The sequence below is a fragment of the Dipodomys spectabilis genome, unplaced genomic scaffold, assembly GCF_019054845.1.
Source record: "Dipodomys spectabilis isolate Male_0828 unplaced genomic scaffold, ASM1905484v1 ptg000613l, whole genome shotgun sequence".
Lineage (NCBI taxonomy): Eukaryota > Metazoa > Chordata > Mammalia > Rodentia > Heteromyidae > Dipodomys > Dipodomys spectabilis.
Genome location: NW_024871290.1, coordinates 233,172 through 253,275, shown reverse-complemented (window position 1 = coordinate 253,275; position 20,104 = coordinate 233,172). Strand labels below are relative to the sequence as shown.

At 44.4% G+C, this 20,104-nt stretch overlaps 2 protein-coding genes across 2 annotated transcripts; both read right to left on the bottom strand.

The window, feature by feature from the left end:
* Positions 1-5,298: 5,298 nt before the first annotated feature.
* Positions 5,299-6,780, bottom strand: LOC122100974 (PRAME family member 8-like). Its single transcript, XM_042671352.1, has one exon. It carries the CDS (start codon positions 6,778-6,780, stop codon positions 5,299-5,301), a length of 1,482 nt encoding a protein of 493 aa, XP_042527286.1.
* Positions 6,781-12,014: 5,234 nt separating this feature from the next.
* Positions 12,015-13,484, bottom strand: LOC122100973 (PRAME family member 12-like). The gene has a single exon (XM_042671351.1). The coding sequence runs from the start codon at positions 13,482-13,484 to the stop codon at positions 12,015-12,017; it is 1,470 nt and encodes a 489-aa protein (XP_042527285.1).
* Positions 13,485-20,104: the final 6,620 nt, after the last annotated feature.

The following is a 20,104-nucleotide window of genomic DNA, read 5'->3' as shown; positions in this document are numbered from 1 at the left end:
AGCAAGTTTAATCAAATCTCAACCACTGTGGTTGAACTACTGAGAATCCTTATCCCAAAGATGTGAGAGACATAGAAATGGTTCTCTAGCCCTCAGTGGAGGCCGTTTGGTATTTGGTGTTGAAATTTCCCCTTATATTCCCCCAGAATATGATTTATGTATGTTTGATCTTGGTCTACTACCTGAGCCACAATTCCACTTCAGGGTTATTTGGAGTTTCAAGGGCTCTCCTGCCCAGGCTGGCTTTGAACTGTGATCCTTTGTTTTCAGACTTGCTGAGTAGGTAGGATTCTTGCCATGAACAATACTCTCATTCTTTAATGCCAAAAATGGTATCTTTCTACTCATGCTTTTCCATTCCATTACTGTGGGATAGTCCCACAATATAGACTTTTGTTTACAACCATTAAGACAAACAAGATAGTAACTGGGTGCAGGAGGCTCACACTTGTAATCCTACCTACTCAGGCTGAGATCTGAGGATCACGGTTCAAAGCCAGCTTGAGCAGGAAAGTCCATAAGACTCTTATCTCCAATAAACCACCAAAAAACCAGAAGTGATGCTGTGGCTCAAGAGGTAGAGTGCTTGCCTTGAGCTAAACAGCTGAGGGACAGTGCCCAGGCCCAGAGTTCAAGCCCCACAGCTGCCAAAAATGAAAGAAGAAAAACAAGATTGTTGTCCAGATCACTCCAGGCTGAATTCACTCCAGACTCCTGATGTTGTATGCACGAGACCTATGTAACCCCCCCCCCCCCCCAAGCACTCAGCAACTCCTGGATCTCCAGAGCTAAGGACTAAACCACCTATCTCTTCCATGAACCCTGATGTTTGGAGGTTTTGCCCCCTGGAGAATGCACTTCTGTCCCTGTTTTCATTTCTGCTATTGAGAAGAGATTGCAGGAGAGAGCCACCATACAACATAGGCAGAGCAGAGAGGCCAGCAAGATCCTCTTCTGTGACCACACAAGAACCATCTGGTTCCAGCCTGTGGATCAGTAGTTGTTCTGGTAATGACAGAAAGTGATACAGATCTGGACCTTCTGGGTTATCTCCATGTCTCTCAATGCCTGTGCCAAGCCAGCCCAAACCTTGGGCTACCTCTAAGGTAGCTCCACAGAGGGGCAGGATAGAGTCCTCATCTCAAATGGCCCAGCCTGGCCATGTGGCTCAGGAGGCTCTGCAGGGCAGAGATGGGGTTTCTGTCAAAACGGAAGAATCTGAGCTGGGAGCACTGGCTCAGACTGGCAGGATGGCTGAGAGATGGGCATCAGTGATGGCACAGTCCAGGATTGCAAGGGTGCCAGCTGGCTACTTAATTCAGGATGGCTTGCAGAGGCTCAAGAACAAGTATGTTCATGTATAAACTCCTTAAACAAGTGCTTGAGCATTGGGACAGGAACCAAATGTTGGCTTCCTTTAGCGGACATGAACTCAGAGACAAGGTCTTCAACAGCTTCAGGCTCTTGAGGATGGAGGGCAAGTTTTCATCAGGGAAGATCATATCATGCACATGAAGTTCCTGGAGATGTTGCAGATTCTCCAGATATGCCCCAAATTTCCAGGAATATGAGAAATTCTTGGGACTAAATATGTTGAAGTAGCCACCTATCTTGGAGAAGTTAAGGATGCGGAGGTTCTTCATCTGCCCCAGGTAAAGGGCAAGTTTTCCCATAGTTTGTGGGTACCAAAATTCACTCACCCCTAGTTCCTGGAAGGAGGTCCCTCACCACAAGCAGAGTCTGCTGGATTTCAGAGATGGAGCCACAGTGAATCTGGAGCTTCCTTAAGCACAACTAAACTCATAGTTTCTTTTTTCTGGCTGACACATGGGAGCACATAGGCATGCTGATCATCCTGGGTACCATCTTTGATGATCAGGACCATGGTGATCCTCAAAGGCTGTTCATCATTGCTCAACCACAACTCTCTGTGGGATTATCAATGAGGACCTCTTGAGAAGAACTTTGGGCCATGGAGAGGTATCCCTGTGTCCAGATCTCTTGAGTACTTGCAGTTTCCACTGACTAGGATGCTCCTTCTTGGCAAGTAGCAGATGGAGTCCATCCAGGACAGCATGGAAGGTTTCTAGATTTCTAGGAAGGATATCCTTGGGCAAGGATCACAGGGCTCAATACCTTTGGGCATATTACTACACAATGACACTTGTTGAGGTGGTTGATGATGGCACATTACAGTAATCCTAGCTACTCAGGTGGCTGAGATCTGAGAATCAGGTTCCAACCCAGCCAGCCTGGGCAGAAACGTCCCCATGAGACTCTAATCCCCAATTAACCACTCAGAAAGAAGAAGTGGTGCCGTGGCTCAAAGTGATAAAGAGCTAGCTTTGAGCAAAAAGAGCTCAGGGACATGGCCAGGTCCTTGAGTTCAAGTACAACAATGGAAAAAACCAATGTGCTTATTGAAATGAACTGCAAGAAATGGAATGTACCATTTGTAGTTCCCCACTCCCTTTCATTTATTCCCTTTTGTCACTTTTTTTATTCTGTACCCTTCGTCTTATTTATATTTTTCTGATTTGGGGAAGAGAAGAGGAAGTGGAGAAACAGTGGGATAAAGGGTGTCCTGATTCATCAGTGATAGTAATCACACACTCTGTTGGAAATGAACTTTACACCTTAGGGGTGATGAAAGTGGGGAGGGAGGGGAATGGAAGGGAATGTAGAAGAGGGTGACACTGTGTAAAAGGAAATGTACTTATTTTCTGAATCATGGAAATGTAATCCCTCTGTACATCACCTTCACAATAAAATTTTAAAATATTAAAAGAACGAGTCTCCCAGACTTTCCTGCTAGACTGGCATGGAACTGCCATCCTCTTATCTCAGCCTGTTGAATAGTACAATTGCAGGCGGGATCCACCAGATCTCAATGTGATCCTTCTTTTTATCTTTCTTTCTTTTAGAGTGACTGGGTGATCAGGAAGTGAATATTTCTTATAGAAGAGCAAATGAATTGTGGCCTGCATTTTCAAGGTGCCTTTCATGAAATCTGAACTGGTATTAGATATTGACATTTGTCATCCCAAGTATGTGAGAGAAGCAGGAAGCATTCTCTTGCTTTCATGGAATGTCTTTTGGCATTTGGTTTTGAATTTCTTCCCTAGCTTTTCTACAAAATTGGTTTTATGTATGTTTGAGGTTGGTCATGGAATTTTTTTGAATTTTTCTTTTGTTACATTCTGTTGTTCCACCTGTGGGGCTTGAACTCAGGGCCTGGGTACTGTCCCTGTGCTGTCCTGCTTAAAGCCAGCACTCTTACCTGAGCCACAGCCCCACTTCTGGCTTTTTTTGAAGGTTCACCTCATATGAGAATCTAGAGGCCTTTCCTGCCCAAGCTGGTTTTGAGCTGTAATCCTCAGATCTCAGACTTGCTAAGTAGCTAGAATTTCTGGGGGGGGGGGGGGAGGGATAGATTGGTTCATTATACATTAAATAGTATAGAGTGCTAGGCTGCCCCAGGTTTAGGAGGTTTACACATAATCATTTAGGAAAACAAGATCATGTTCCAATTCTTTCCAAGCTGAATTCTCTCCTGATTCCTGATGGTGTGTGCACAGAACACAAGCACCCATAAAAACTCAACAACACAGCCCAGCTTCTTTTGCAAATGTATAATGAACTGAACACAAAAGATTTCCCACCTAATTCCTCAAGACATTCCCACAGATGTCCCCCTGCCCCGAGCCTGCAAAGAGCCTGAAAAGAGCATCCAGCCCAACTTACAGCTTCCAACAAGATACCTGGAAATTCTATCTCTGCAGTTCTTTCCCTCCCTCTCTCCTTCCTTCACACCCAACTTTCTTTCACTCCATTCCTTCTTAGCTTTCCTCCTTCCCTCCCACCTTCCTTCTGTCCCTCCTGCCTGCATTCCCTCCTTCCCTTCACTCCCTTCCCTCTTACCTTCCTTCCTTCCTTCCTTCATTCCTTCCCTCTTTGATTCCTTCATACCTTTCTTCCTTCTTCCCTTCTTTCCTTACTTTGTCCTCTCTCCCTCAGTCACTGCCTTCTCTTCTGCCTGGCTGCCTTCTTCTCTTCCTTTCTTTCTTTTTTTATTGTGTGCTGAACTTGGACTTGCACTCAGGGCCTTGGGGCTATTCCAAGTTGCTTTATGTCAAGGCCAGTGCTCTACCAATTGAGCCACAACACTAATCACCCAATTGGTAAAAAGCTCTCACCGATTTTTGGCCCAGAATGGGTGTTAACTGTGACCCTCAGATCTCAAACTTTTTGAGTGCCTTCGATTCTAGGAATCCTAGAATATTTTGTGAAGAGTTTCTTGGAGATAGTACTCTCAAATATATTCCTGCTTGGCTGGCTTCTACCTGAAACCCTAAGATATCAGACTCCTGAATAGGATTACTGTCATGAGATGCTAGAAACGAATGCATTTTTTCTTCCTTTTGTGTGTGTGTGTGTGCACGCGCACGTGCACGCATGTACATGTGTATTCCTCTGTGGGTATAAAGTGAATTTTCTCTTAGAAGTGCAAAAGAACTGTGGTTTGCATTATGAAGGCACATTTGATCAAATCTCAACCAATACAGATTTATCTATTGAAAATTCTTATCCTCAGATATGTTGGAGAATTAGAAAGAGTTCTCTTGATTTATAGAACATCATTTGGTATTTGATGTTCAATTTTTCCTCAAACTTAATCCCCAGAATTTGATCTATGTTTGATTGGCCTATGTCATAAGTTTGTTTGTTTGTGCCAATGTTGGCACAATGCTCAATGCCAGCACTCTACTACTTGAGCCACAGCTCTGCTTGTGGCTTTTTTGGAGATTCACTAGAGATGAGAATCTCAAGGACTTTCCTGCCCAAGCTGGCTTTGAACTGTGATCCTCATATCTCAGATGTCCTGAGCAGGTATGCTTCTAGGTGGAAACAATACACTCATTTTTTGGTGCTGAGAAATGATATCTTTTTACTCATGTTTTTCTTTTCTTTTTATTTATGATTGATTGACACAGAAATTTATAGATAATAAGGGATGTTCTCACAGCTTAGATTGGCCCACAGCAAGATCTTGTTTCAGTTCTTTCCAGGCCTAATATACTCCAAATTTCTGAGAATGTGTGTACAGGGCACATGGATCCAAAAGCACTCTTAAACTCCTGGGGCTTCAGAGTTATGTTTGACCCGAAAAACTAAGGACCAGATGCCCTGTATCTTCCAAACACATTGAACTTTGGAGTTTGCTAGGCCTGGAGAATGCACTACTGTCCACTCTTTCATTTCTGATGCTGAGAAGAAATTCCAAGAGAGATGGCCAAACTACACAGGCAGAGCAGAAAGCCCAGGAAGATCTTCCTCTGTGACCACCCAGGAACCATCAGGTGCCATGCTGTAGGACTGGCACTTGTTTCGGTGACGACAGAAACGTGTACAGATCTGGACCTTCTGGTTTGTCCCGATATCTCTCAATACCTGTGCCAAGCCAGCCCGAACATTGGCAAATCTCTCATGGTCAATGTACCTTTGCCTCCACTCTTGTGGGCGGTAGCTCTCCAGAGGGGCAGGATAGAGCCCTCGTCTCAAATGGCCCAGCCTGGCCATGTGGCTCAAGAGATTCTGCAGGGTGGCCATGGAGATGTGGTTTCCATAGAAACTGAAGAGGCTAAGCTGAGAGCATTGGTTCAGGATGGGCAAGATGGCTGAGAGCTGGGCATCATTGATGGCACAGTCTTCCAGGGCCAGGGTCTCCAGGGTTCCCACCACTCTACCCAACAAGGCTTTCAGGGGCTCAGAACTGAATGACTCCATGGGCAATCTCCTCAGACGCAGGTGCTTGAGCTGCCTGGAGCAGGGACACTGGGACAGAAATCTCAGGTCAGCTTCCTTCAGCAGACATGAACTCAGAGACAAGGTCTTCAAAGGCGGCAGGCTCCTGATGATGGCGGGTATATTTGCATTAAGCAAGACAATGTGATGCACATGAAGCTCCTGGAGATGCTGCAGCTGCCCTAGATGCTCCCCTATCATCCAGGGATACCATAAATTCTTGTGAGGGTGACTGTAGAAGTCGCCACCCATGTTGCAGAAGTTGAGGATGTGAAGGTTCTTCATTCGACCCAAGTAAGGAGCAAGTTCTTTCATAATTCCTGGATACCCGAATTCACTCACCACTAGTTCCTGGATGGAGTCCAGCCTCACCACAAGCAGAGCCTTCTGGATTTCAGAGAAGGAGTCAGACAGAATCTGCAGCTTCCTGGAGTAGAGCTGGACTTGTTCTCTCCTCTCCCTGGCCCAGTGGAGTAGGTGGGCTTGGAGAGCATCCTGGGCGCCATCTTTGATGGTCAGGTCCATGGCTATGGTCAAGGGCTGTTCTTCAGTCATCCCTGAGCAGTGGCTCTCTCTTGGCTTGTCAGTGAGGACATGCGGACAAGATAGTCGGGCCATGGAGGGGTAGCCCTGTATCCAGATGTTGGGGTGCTCCTTCCGCAGGTCGAGGACTTGCAGTTTCCACCGACTGGGGCGCTCCTTCTTGGCCAGTAGCAGATCGAGCCCATCCAGGACAGCGTTGAAGGTTTGCAGGTCTGGAGACTCTGCCAGGTCCCCCAGGGGGAGGCAGGAGAAGGGCCAGGCCTGCACCAGGGCCTTCAGCACCTCTGTGTGGCCCTGAGCATAGACCTCTATGCAGAGAGAAGGGAACAGCAGCAGAGGCAGATCTTCCAAGGCAGAGATGGCCAGGGCCTGGTCGCTCAGCAGACTCTGCATGGCCAGATGCTGGAGCGAGGCAGGGGCTCCAATGCTCATCTTGATGGATCAGAATTGGACCAGGTGTGCAGGGCTCTCTGAGTCCCAGCAAGTTGAGGCACTGACTGCAGGATTCAGAACTCTGCTTCTGTTCTCCATCCCTAAGCATCTTTAAAGCCCAACCCCCTCCCCTCACCATTCCATATCTGCCAATCAGAAAGCAGCTTCTGATGGGATTTCTGAGTCACACCCAGCACACACCTTGGTTGGGTGTTTCACTTGAGATCAATTCAAACACTGGTTTTAACCAAAAAATGATAGGATTAAAGGTGTGTCCCACACAGCCTAGCTTTTCTTTGAAATGTAAATCACACTTTACCAAAATGACTTCCCACTCTTTTACTTTAATCCCTCCAGACTTTCCCTCAGATGTTGCATGGCCCTGAGCTACAAAGCATGCAAGGAGAGAAGTCACCCGAAGTTATAACATCCACAAGACATCAGGAAATTGTTCTCTGGATTTCTTTCCCTCTTTCCTTCCCTTCCTACCTTCCTTGCTTCCTTCCTCTTCTCTTTCCTTCCTCTCATGTTTCTTTTTGTACCCATTCTAGAACTTTGACTCTGAGCCTGGGTGTTGTTCCTTATCTTTTCTTTGTCAAATGTAGTGCTTTACCACTTGAATCATAATAGTACTTCTCCCTTTTCTAAGCAGTTGATTGGAAACAATAGTCTTCTGGCAGAGAAATCCCTGTTTAACAGAGAACCATAGTATAAAAAGACAAGTCATGGCCCCCCAAAACATGGATAAATGGCAGAAATTACCAAACACTTCTCAATCCTAACTATTCATATTCATGGACTTTATCAATTAAATGACATAAATTGACTAGGTGGATCAGACAGCAAGACCCATTTATCTTCTGTTATCAACAGGCACACATTGCCCAAAGAATCAAACAGATTCTGAATGTGAAAGTCTGGAATAAAAATCTATCAAGCAAAGAGCCCCATAAACAGGCCAGAACTTCAAAACCAATGGCAGATAAAACAGACCTCAAATTAAGGAGATCTTTCCTACAGGAGGACATAACAATTCTAAATATCTATGCACCAAATGCCAGAGCATCCATTTTCATCAAACAGATACTACCTCCCCTAAAACACAGGACTGTCCAACAACAAAACAACCAAAAAAAAAAAAACACACAAACAAACAAGATTGAAGCTGGGCACCGGTGGCTCACACCTGTCATTCTAACTACTCAGGAGGCTGAGATCTGAGGATTGTGGTTCAAAGCCACCTGGGCAGGAAAGTCTGTGAGACTCTGATCTCCAGTAAACCACTCAGAAAACCAGAAGTGTCGCAGTGGCTCAATGCTAGTGGTAGAATGCTAGCCTTGAGCTGAAGAGCTGAGGGACAGCGCCCAGACCCAGAGTTCAAGACCCATGACGCACACACACAAAAAAAGGGGGGAAAAGATTGTATTCCAGTTCTTTCCAACTTGAATTGACTCCAAATTCCTGATGATGTGTGAGCAGGACACATGTACCCCAAAAGTAGTCAGAAACTCCTAGGGCTCCAGAGCTATGATTGAACTGAAAAGTTCGGGACAAGACACCCTGTCTCTTCCAACCACACTGAATGTTTCGGTTTAGGTCCCTTAGAGAATGCTCTTGTGTGATAGCTTTCATTTCTGATTCTGAGAAGAGAGTCCAGGAGAGAGGTCCCCTCCTACACAGGCAGAGCAGAAAGGGCAGAAAGACCTCCTCTGTGACCAGCCAGGAACATCAGACCCCATGCTATAGAACTGGCACTTATTCTGGCAATGACAGAAATTGGTACAGATCTGGGCCTTCTGGGTTGTCCCACTGTCTCACCATGCCTGTGCCAAGCCAGCCTGAACCAGAGCTAAACTGTCAGGATCCATATTCCTCTCCAGAGAGGCAGTATAGGCCCAGCCTGGCTGTATGGCTGTATGGCTGCAGGGTGGCCATGGAGATGGGGTTTCCATAGAAACTGAAGAAGCTGAGTGGGAAGCACTGGCCCAGAGTGGGCGGGATGACAGAGAGCCTGTCATCAGTGATATAACAGTGCTCCAGAGCTAGGGTTTCCAGGGAGCCAGCTACTTGCTCCAGCAGGGCTCACAGGGGTTCAGGACTGAAGAAGTCCATGGGAAATTCCCTCAGATACAGGTGCTAGAGTTGGCTTGTGCAGGGACACTGAGACAGAGATGAAAGGTCAGCTTCCTCCAGTGGACATGAACTCAGAGGCATGAACTCAAGCCTCAGGTTACTGAGGATGGCTGGCAGATTTCAATCAAAGATGACATCATACACATGAAACCCCTGGAGATGCTGCAGCTGCCACAGTACATGGCCTGAATTTGTACTAATATCACTAATTCATGGGACTGGAAGTGTAGAAGTTGTCACCAATCTTAAAGAAGTTTAGAAGGTGAAGATTCCTCATCTGGCCAAGGTAAGAAGCAAATTTTTCATGGTTCCTGGATGCCAGAATTCAGTCACCACTAGTTCCTGGATGAAGTAAGCCTGACCACAAGCAGAGCCTTCTGGATTTCAGAGTTGGAGTCATACTATCTGCAGCTTCCTTAAGCACAGCTGAACTTGTTCTTGCCTCTCCCTGGCCCACTGGAGCAGGTAGGCTTGGATATCACCTTGGGCACCATCTTTGATGGTCAGGTCCAGGGTGATCACCAAGATGTGCCCTTCAGTCATCACTGTACAGCGACTAGCTATTGAGTTGTCAGTCCCTTAGCTTTCTTTCTCCCAATGCTAGTGATTTAAGATATGCGCAACAATTCCACTTTTAGGTTTTTGGTACTTCAGTGGAGATAAAGTTTCACAGACTTTTCTGCATGAATGGTGAAACTATAATCCCTCCATTCATCAACTTCACAGTAAAAAAATTAAAAGAGTCTCACAGAATTTCCTGCCAGCCTGGTTGTGAACTGCCATCCTATGGTCTCAGCCTGTTGAGTAGTAGAGTGGAAAGCAGGAGTTACAGAATCCCAGTGTGAACCTTTGTGTGTGTGTGTGTGTGTGTGTGTGTGTGTGTGTGTGTGTGTGTGTGTGTCTGTGGGTGGGCAGAAGGTGAATATTAGTTATAGAAGAGAAAATGAAGTGTGACTTGTATTCTAAGGGTGTCTTTGATCAAATCTGAACTGGCTTTGTGCTGAGATTTGTCATTCCAAATATTTTGGTGAAGCAGAAAGAGTTTTCTTGCTTTCGTGGGATGTATTTGGCATTTGGTTTTGAATTTTTTTCCGAACTTTTTCTCCAAAACTTCATCTATGTATGTTTGATGTTGGTCATGGGTTTTGTCCTGTTTGTTTTATTATATATTATCTAGCTGTGGTGCTTGAACTCAGGTCCTGGGAGCTGTCCATTAGCTTTCCACTCCAAGCCAGGACTCTACTATTTGAGCCACAGCTCCACTTCTGGCTTTTATGGAGGTTCACCAGAGTTGAGAGCCTCAAGGACTTTCCTGTCAAGCTGGCATTGAACTGTTATCCTCAGAGTTCAGACTTGAGGAACTAGGTAGGATTCTAGGTGAGAATAATACTCTCATACTATGGTCTTATTTCCCTTTCTTCATTTCAAAATAAATTGACTGGCACATTTATAAATTGGAGACAGTCAGGGATTGCCCTGGGATTTGGGTGTTTGCACACAGTTCTTTAGAAAAACAAGATTGTGTTCCTGTTCTTTCCAGGCTGAATTCACTCTAGATTTCTGATGGTATATGCACAGGACACATGTACCCCCAAAGCCTCATTGACACTGCCTGGCTTCTCTTTCAAATGTATAACAAACTGAATATAAAAGTTCTCCCACCCATGTACCCTAAATCTTCAATTCCTACAGATGTCCCACTGCCCTGAACCTACAAAGGACCCAAGAAGAGCAGCCAGTCCAACTTACAGCATCCAACAGCATCTATCTCTGCCTCCCTCCCTCCTATCCTCCCTCTTTCTTTCTTTCCCTCTTTCCTTCCTTCCTTCCCTCCCTCCTTCCTTTCTGCCTTCCTGCCTTCCTCCCTCCCTCCCTTCCTCCCTCTCTCCTTCCCTTCTCTCCTTTCTAGCTGCATTCTTCATATCCTTTCTTCCCTCCTCTCTTTTTTATTTTGTACTGAACTGTGACTTGAACTCGGGGTCCTGGGCCGTACCTGAAATGCTTTATATCAAGCCAGTGCTCTACCACTTGAGTCACAACACTCATTACTGAATTCAAAAAACTCACCAATTTTTGGCCCAGTTTGGGTTTGAACTGAGACCACCAGATCATAGACTTCTTGAATACCTAGGATTCTAGGAATTCTGGAATTTTCGTGAGAAGTTGGCTGGCTTCTAACTGAGATCCTCAGATATCAGACTCCTGAATAGAGTAAGAGGCATGAGACACTAGACCTTGGAGTACCTTTTTGTTCTTTTTGTTTTGGATTTCTTTGGTGTGCCTGTGTGGGCACAAAGTGAATATTTCTTATAGAAGAGCAGAGGAACTGTGGTTTGCATTTGAAGACACATTTGATAAAATATCAACCATTATAGCATTAATTACAAAAAAATGATCACCCCCAAATATGTTGGAGAAGTAGAAACTTCTCTTGGATTTCATGGATGTCATTTGGTATTGGATGTTTAATTTTCCCTCAGACCTTTTCCCCAGAAATTGGTCTATGTGTGACTGACCTTGGTCATAGGTGGGTGTGTTTGTTTGTGCCAATTCTGGCACGTAGGTGCTGTCCCTGATTTTTGTGCTCAATGTCAGCACTCTACTACTTAAGCCAGAGCTCCATTTCTGGGTTATTTGGAGGTTCTCTAGGGTTGAGAGTCTCAAGGACTTTCCTGCCCACGGTAGCTTTGAACTGTGATCCACAGATCTCAGACTTGCTGAGTAACTAGGAATCTAGCCACAAACAATACTCTCATTCTATGGTGCCGCAAAAATGATCTCTTTCTACGCATGCTTTTCCATTCTTTTTATTTGTGATTGATTGATACAGTAAATTATAGATAGTAAGAGATTGTCACATGATACGAGTTTGCTTACAACCATTAAGAAAAACAAGAGTGTATTCCAGTTCTTTCTAGGCCGTCTTGACTTCAGATTCCTTATGGTGTGTGCACAGGACACACTCAGAATCCTGGAACTGCAGAGCTATGATTTTTCCACCCACACAGAACTTTGGAAAGTGTGCCCCGTGGGAGAATGCCTTTCTGCCCCGGCTTTCATTTCTGAGGTTGAAAAAGCTTGTAGGAGAGAGCGGCACCTTACTACACAGGCAGAGCAGAAAGGCCAGGAAGATCCTCCTCTGTGACCACCCAGGTACCATCAAGAGTCAGACTATACAGTTGGCACGTGTTATGGCGATGACAGAAACTGGTACAGATCTGGACCTTCTGATTTGTTCCCACATCTCTCAATGTCCGCACCAAGGCAGCCCCAACCTCAGCAAATCTCTCAGGGTCGAAGTTCTCTAGATACCAATCTTCAGGGTGGTAGCACTCCAGAGGGGCAGGATAGAGCCCCCTTCTCAAATGACCCAGCCTGGCTGTGTGGCTCAGGAGGTTCTGTAGGATGGCCATGGAAATACAGTTTCCATAGAAACTGAAGAAGCGGAGCTGGGAGCATTGGCTCAGGGTGGGCAGGATGGCCGAGAGCTGGGCATCAGTGATGTAACACTCCTCCAAGGCCAGGGTCTCCAGGGTGCAGGCTACATGGTCCAGAAGGGCTCTCAGGAGCTCAGCACGTTTCATTGGCAAAGTCCTCAAATGCAAGTGCTTGAGCTGCCTGGTGCAGGCATACTGGGACAAAAACCTCAGGTCAGTTTCCGGCAGTGCACATGAGCTCAGAGACAACGTCTTCAGAGGCGGCAGGCTCCTGAGGATGGTGGGCATAGTTGCATTAAACAAAATGTTGTGCACATGAAGCTCTTGGAGATGCTGTAGATGCCCCAGATACTCCCCGATTATCCAGGGATATTGGGAATTTTCGTGGGAGTGAGGGATGTCAGTCCACATGCTAGAGCACTTGAGGATGAGAAGGTTCTTCATATGGCCCAGGTAAAGAGTAAATATTCTCAAGGTTCCTGGAAGCCAAAATTCACTCACCACCAGTTCTTGGATGGAGTCCAGCCTCACCACACACAGAGCCTTCTGGATTTTAGACACGGAGCCAGACAGAATCTGCAGCTTTCTTGAGCACAGCTGGACTCGTTCTTTCCTCTTCCTGGCCCACTGGAGCAGGTAGGCTTGGAGAGCATCCTGGGCGCCATCTTTGATGGTGAGATTCCTGGTGACCATCAAGGGCTGCTTTTCAGTCATCATTGAACCACAGCTCTCTGTTGGCCTGTCAGTCAGGACATCTGGATAAGAGATTTGGGCCATTGAACGGTAACCCTGTATCCAGATGTTTGGGTGATCATTCTGCAGGTCAAGTACTTGCAGTTTCCACCGACTGGGGCGCTCCTTCTTGGCAAGTAGCAGATCAATTCCATCCAGGACAGCCTTGAAGGTTTCCAGGTCTGGTGACTCTACCAGGTCCCCTAGGGGGAGGCAGGGCAAGGGCCAGGCCTGCACCATGGCTTTCAGCATCTCCGTGTAGCCCTGTTTATAGATCTCCATGAAGAGCAAAGGGAACAGCACCGCCGGCAGATCTTCCAAGGCAGAGATGGACAGGGACTGGTTGCTCAGCAGACTCTGTATGGCCAGATGTTGGAGCGAGGGTGGGGTTCTCATGCTCATCTTGATAGATCAGATGTGGACCAGGTATGAAAGGCTCTCAAAATCCCAGCAGGGCCAGGCACTCCAGGACTCTGCTTTTGTTCTTTAATCCCTGGGCATTTTTATAGCCCATCCCCACCCTCACCTTTGCATTTCTACCAATGAGAGGGCAGCTTCTGATGGGATTTCTGAGACACACCCAGTACACCTTAGTTGGGTGTTGCCCTTGAAATTATTTCAAACATTGAACCAAAAAGTGATAGGATTAAAGTCCTGGCCCACACAGGCCAGGATCTCTTTGAAATATAAAACACACTGGAGCAAAAAGAATCACCACCCTTGTACCTTCATCTTTCCAGACATTCCCACAGGCATTCTGCTGCCTTGAGACTGCAAAGAGTCCAAGCAGAGCACACAGCCCAACTTTGTAGCATCTACAAATAATTCAGGAAATTTAGTCTCTGTACTTTTTCTCTTCCTTCCTTCTTTCATTTCTTCTTTCTTCCTTCCTTCCTCCCCTGCCTTCCTTTCTCCTCTTCCTTCCTCCCTCCCTCCCTCCCTCTCTCCCTCCCTCCTTTCCTTCCTTCCTTCCTTCCTTCCTTTCTTTTTTGGTGCCGGTCCTAGAAATTTACCTATGAATCAGATCACTGTCCCTTAACTTCATAATGTCAGGGATAATATTCTACCAAAGAGCCACAACAGTATCTGACTTTTTCTGAGGGGTTTATTGGAGATAAGGATCTTGATATTAGAATAGAAATGGCTTTTTACCAGGGAACCAAATACATGTTTTGAGATATGACAAGGTGCAGGCCCTAAGAAGGTGGATAACATGGCAGGAATTACCAAATTCGTCTCACTCCTAATTATCAATATTCATGGACTTCACCTTGCCCACAAAAACAAACATATCCTGAAAGTAAAAGGCTGGGATAAAATCTTCCAAGCAAATGGTCCCCATAAATAGGCGAAGTCGCAATTCTAATATCAGATAAAATAGACTTCAAATTAAAATTAGCAAGAACAGATAAAGAAGGTCACTACATACAATTTAAGGGATCTCTCCTTCAGGAGGATTTTACAATTCTAAATACATATTCACCAAACAACAGAGCACCTCAACTTATCCAAAAAACACTACTTTCCTTCAAATCTCACATAGATTCAAAGACATTAATTGTTGGGGACCTAAACACAGCACTATCCCCCCTGGATAGATCAACCAAGCAAAAACTCAACAGAAAAACCTTGGATCTAAACATCTGCATAGATCAACTAGAATTAACAGACATTTACCTAATATTTCACCCAGAGCATCAGATTATCTTCTTCTCAGCAGCACATGGAACATTCTCCAAAATAGACCACATTCTAGGCCACAAAGCAAATCTGTCCAAATTCAGAAACATTGAAGTTATGCCCTGCATTCTCTTAGACCACAAGGGAATAAAATTATAAAACACCAAAAGCCATCAAAGAAAGTCCTGTAACACATGGAGAATGAACAAGACACTGTTGAATCATGAGTGCGTGATGGAAGAGATTAGAAAGGAAATTCAAATGTTCATGATATTCAACAAAAAGGAATACATAAATCATCAGCTCCTCTTTACTTTACTTTTTACTTTACTCTTTACTTTTTACTTTACAAAGTAAAGGCAGTACTCAGAGGCAAGTTTATAGCCCTGAATTCATACATCAACAAATTGGAGAGATCTGAAACCAACAATTTAATGAAACATCTGAACCTCCTTGAAAAAGAGCAGCAAGATAAACCCCAATCCGGTAGACAGAAAGAAATAATTAAAATTAAATCAGAATTAAATGAATTGGAATCCAAAAAAAAAACATAGCAAGAGTAAACAAAACAAAAAGTTGATTCTTTGAAAATATTAACAAAATTGACAGATCCTTAGCAAATCTTATAAAAGAGAGAGAGAGAGAGAGAGAGAGAGAACATACCCAAATAAACTCAGAGATGAGAATGGAAACATCACTACAGAAGCAACCAAGATCTAGAACATTATAAGGGAATACTTCTCAAATCTTTATGCTAAGAAGTTTGAGAATCTGGAAGCAATGGATGATTTTCTAGCAAATATCTACGTGCTGAAACTAAACCAAGATGAGTTAAACCAACTTAACAGACCCATATCAAACATCAAAATAGAAACAGCAATAAGATATCTCCCACCCAAGAAAAGCCCAGGAGGAATGGATTTACAGATGAACTGCAAGACCTTCAAAGCAGAACTTACACCAATACTCCTCCAACTCTTCAATGAAATTGAAAGTGAAAGTTCACTACCAAACTCTTTCTATGAAGCCATTGTAACCCTCATCCCCAAACCAGGCAGGAACTCATCAAAGAAAGAGCACTATAGAGTCTTTTCTTTGAAGAACATCTATGCAAAACTTCTCAACAAAATTTCGGTCAATTGACTTCAACAACTCATCAAAAAATCATACACCACGATCAAACAGGATTCATTTTAGGGATGCAAAGTTTGTTTAATATATACCAATTAATCACACCAACAAGAGCAAGGATAAGAACCACATGATTATCTCAATAGATGCTTCTGCATTTGACAAGATCCAACACCCCTTTATGATGAAGGCTCTGGAAAAACGAATCCATGGAACATTCCTCAATACAATAAAGGCTGTATATGACAAACCTACAGCCAGCATTATACTTAATGGTGAAAAGCTAAAGCCACTTCCTCTAAACTCAGGAATGAGACAAAGATGTCCACTCTCTCCGCTTTTCTTCAGTTTAGTATTAGAACGCCTAGCTACAGCAATAAGACAGGATGCATAAAGGGGATTAAAACAGGAAAAGATGAAATAAAACTTTCCTCTTTGCAAATGACATGGATCTTGTCTTTAAAGAATCCCATAACTACACTCCCAAATTACTGAAGCTGACTTGAAACTTTGGGAAAATAGCAGGATATAAAATTAACCCTCAAAAACCAATGGCTTTCTTCAGTAAATGGTGCTGGCAAATTGGTTAAGCGCCTGTAAAAAAATCTAAAGCTAGCTACTTATATATAATCTTTTTTTGGGGGGGGGGGTCTGGTCGTAGGGCCTGAACTCTTGGCCTGGGTGCTGTCCCTCAGCTCTTCAGCTCAAGGCTCGCACTCTACCACTTGAGCCACAGCGCCAATTCCGGCTTTTTTCTTTTTTGCTTATGTGGTGCTGAGGAATCGAACCCAGGGCCTCAGGCATGCAAGCGAAGCGCTCTACCACTGAGCCACCTTCCCAACCCCACTTAAATATAATCTTCCACTAGAATCAACTCCAAATGGATCAAAGACCTTGGAGTCAAAGCAGACACCCTGAAAACATTACAGAATAGGAGAAACCCTAGGTCTCCTTGGCACAGGCCAAAATTTTCTTAATAGAGACCCAGAAACACAACAAATGAAAGAACGGTTGGATAAATGGGATTGCATGAAGCTGCAGAGCTTCTGCATGGCAAAGGACATAGCTAGCAAGATCGATAGAAAGCCCACGGATTGGGAGAAGTTTTTCTCTAGCCATACAACAGATAAGGGTCTCAGATCTAAAATATACTTGGAACTCAATTAAATCCCCCAACAACAAATCCTCAAAGAAACAACTGCCCAATAAATAAGTGGGCTAAAGGCTTACAGAGAAACTTCTCTGAAGAGGAAATAAGAATGGCCAATAGACACATGAATAAATGCTCAACCTCCCTAGCCATAAAAGAAATGCAAATCAAAACAACATTAAGATACCAACTCACCCCAGTTAGAATGGCTATAATCAAGAACCCTAATAACAACAGATGCTGGAGGGGATGTGGACAGAAGGGAACCCTACTGCATTGTTGGTGGGAATGTAAACTTGTTCAACCACTTTGGAAAGCAGTATGGAGGTTCCTCAAAAGACTCTACATAGAGCTCCCCTATGACCCAGCAATCCCACTTTTGGGCATTTATCCAAAAGATCACAAGCAAGACCATATTAAAGCTACCAGTACAACTATGTTTATTGCAGCATTATTTACCATAGCTAAGATATGGAACCAACCCAGATGCCCCTCAGTAGATGAGTGGATTTTTAAAAATGTGCTATATATGTACAATGGAACTCTATGCCTCCATCAGAAAGAATGACATCACCCATTTGTTAGGAAATGGAAAGATTTAGAAAAAGTTATATTAAGTGAAGTAAGCCAGGCCAAAAGAAACATAGGTCCCATGGTTTCCCTTATTTGCAATAAGTAGTATGTGTCTGATACAAGCAGAAAAGGTCAAAAGCTATGTACATTTGACCAGATAAGATGATGTTAAGCAAAATGAAACAAGTGATTTTTTTCTTTCTATTGTTTCTAATGTATTTATAGGGTATGTGATTTTTTTGTTGCGTTGTATATCCCTCCCCCATGGTATAACCCATTTTCACTGTATTTGATGTCAGTGTAATTTGGGGAGAGGAAGGAAACAAACAAAATATTTAAATAGGGATACAGGTTGACCCATTGTATCAATGTACAAGACACTGTTTGACAACGAACTTTATAATTTAGGCGTGGTGGGGGGTAGTTGTGGAGGTGGGAGGGAAGGGAGGTAGGGAAAACACAAAGGAGGAGGCAACAATGCTTGATAAGAAATGTACTCATTACCTTACTCATGTAACTGTAACACCTCTGTACAGTATTTTCACAATAAAAACGTTTAAAAAATCAATGGCTTTTCTGTATGCCAACAATGAGAAGAGTGTGGCTGAAATCAGGAAAGCAACTACTTTTGTAATAGCCGCCCCCCCCCCCAAAATAAAATACCTAGGATTTAACTAAAGAAGTGAAGGACCTCTGTGATGAAAACTTTAAAAACCTGAAAAAGGAAATCAAAACAGAACTAAGGAAGTGGAAAAACCTCCCAGCCTCCTGGATTGGGAGGATCAAGATCGTGAAAATGGCAATACTGCCAAAGACTATATACAAAGTCAATGCAATACCTATCAATATTCCAACCTCATTCTTCAAAGAAATAGAAGAAGCAACCCAAAAATTCATATGGAACAATAAAAGACTGAATAGCAAAAACTGGCCCTAGCAGAAAGAACACTGCTGGAGGAATTTCAATACCAAATTTCAAACTCTATTACAAAGCCATAGTAATCAAAACAGCTTGGTACTGGCACAAGAACAGACCTCAGGACCAATGGAATGGAACCTAGAAATGAACCTACAGACATATAGCCATCTATTCTTCTATAAGGAAGCTAAAAGATAGATTGGAAGAAAGACAGCCTCTTCAGTAAATGGTGCTGGCAAAATTGGTTAATCGCCTGTAGAGAGCTAAAGCTAGGTCCTTCTATATCACCCTACACCAGAATAAACTCCAAATGGATCAAAGACCTCAGAGTCAAAGCAGACACCCTGAAAACATGAAGGAATAGGAGAAACTCTAGGGCTCCTTGGCAGAGACCTCAGATCTCAGCCTCCAGAGTAGCTGGGGTTACAAGTGTGAGCCATGGGTGGCCATTTGGAAACATTTTAGGTATAAAATTGAAATGCTGCTTTGTCTGAAAGGTTAAAGTGTGAGGCAGTGACCACTTGTTGCTTGTTTCTGTCTACCAAAGCAACACATGGTGGTAATCAAAACACCTGGTTGATTGTGTGCCTATATAAGACCTGCAAATCCTTAGCTCAGGGCTCTCCTCCTGGGCTCCACTGTGTCAGAGTGTAGGAGGAGGCCCGAGCTGCAGCCCATTTAAATAAAACAGCTGTAGAGTCTGACTCTCGGTGGTCTTCTTGTGTGTGGGGGGGGTCCTGTGAACTTGGCATAACGTATTAGTGGGGGCTCATCCGGGATAGCCCTCGAAGACCCCCGAGACCTCAGACTCCAAAGGTAAAACAGCGCTGTCTTTGTTAATTTGTCTTGTGCTGTCGTTTGTCTGTTTTACTTTTGTTTTCCCTTGTGAGGACGGCTGCTCTGATTCGTAAAGGGTTGTCGAAGCCGACATGCTTGCACGACAACCCTGGAGGAACTGGGAGACATCCCAGATCCTCGTGTGGGGCGGGGGTCCTTGGAACCCCACCATGTGGAGCGGGATGGGGTCCTTGGAACCCCGTGATGTGGGGCAGGGGGGATCTTGGAACCCCACCCATGTGAATTGTGGGGCGGGGGGTCGGTTTGGTGTTGGGCCGGAACTGACCAAGAGGGCCTCCTAACCGAGGCCCAACTCCACTGTGGGTCTGCTCCTTCTGCTGTGGGGCGTGGGTGTCCCATTACAGGAGTCAGCGGACCAATTCAGGAGATCTCCACTTCATAAGCTTTTTTTTTTTTTTTTTTTTTCTGTAACTGTCAGGCCTGCGTGTGTCTTGTTTGTACTGTTTATTGTTTTTTGGACTGTATGACTGACGGGACTGGAAACTATCGGCACCACTCCATCTAATCCCCTAGACTTACAAAAAGAAACTAAGAAAGAGGAAAAGAAATAGTACCCCCTGGTTTTTCAGGGAGATAACCTAGAAGAAGAAATGTTTCCTCCCCCATACTCCCCTTCCCAGGTTCCTTTTGCAGAACCTGAGAATGATCAAGAGGAGGAGGGAGCTATGGAACCCTCAGTACCTGCCTTTAAAGTTTCTGAGGGGCCAGTCA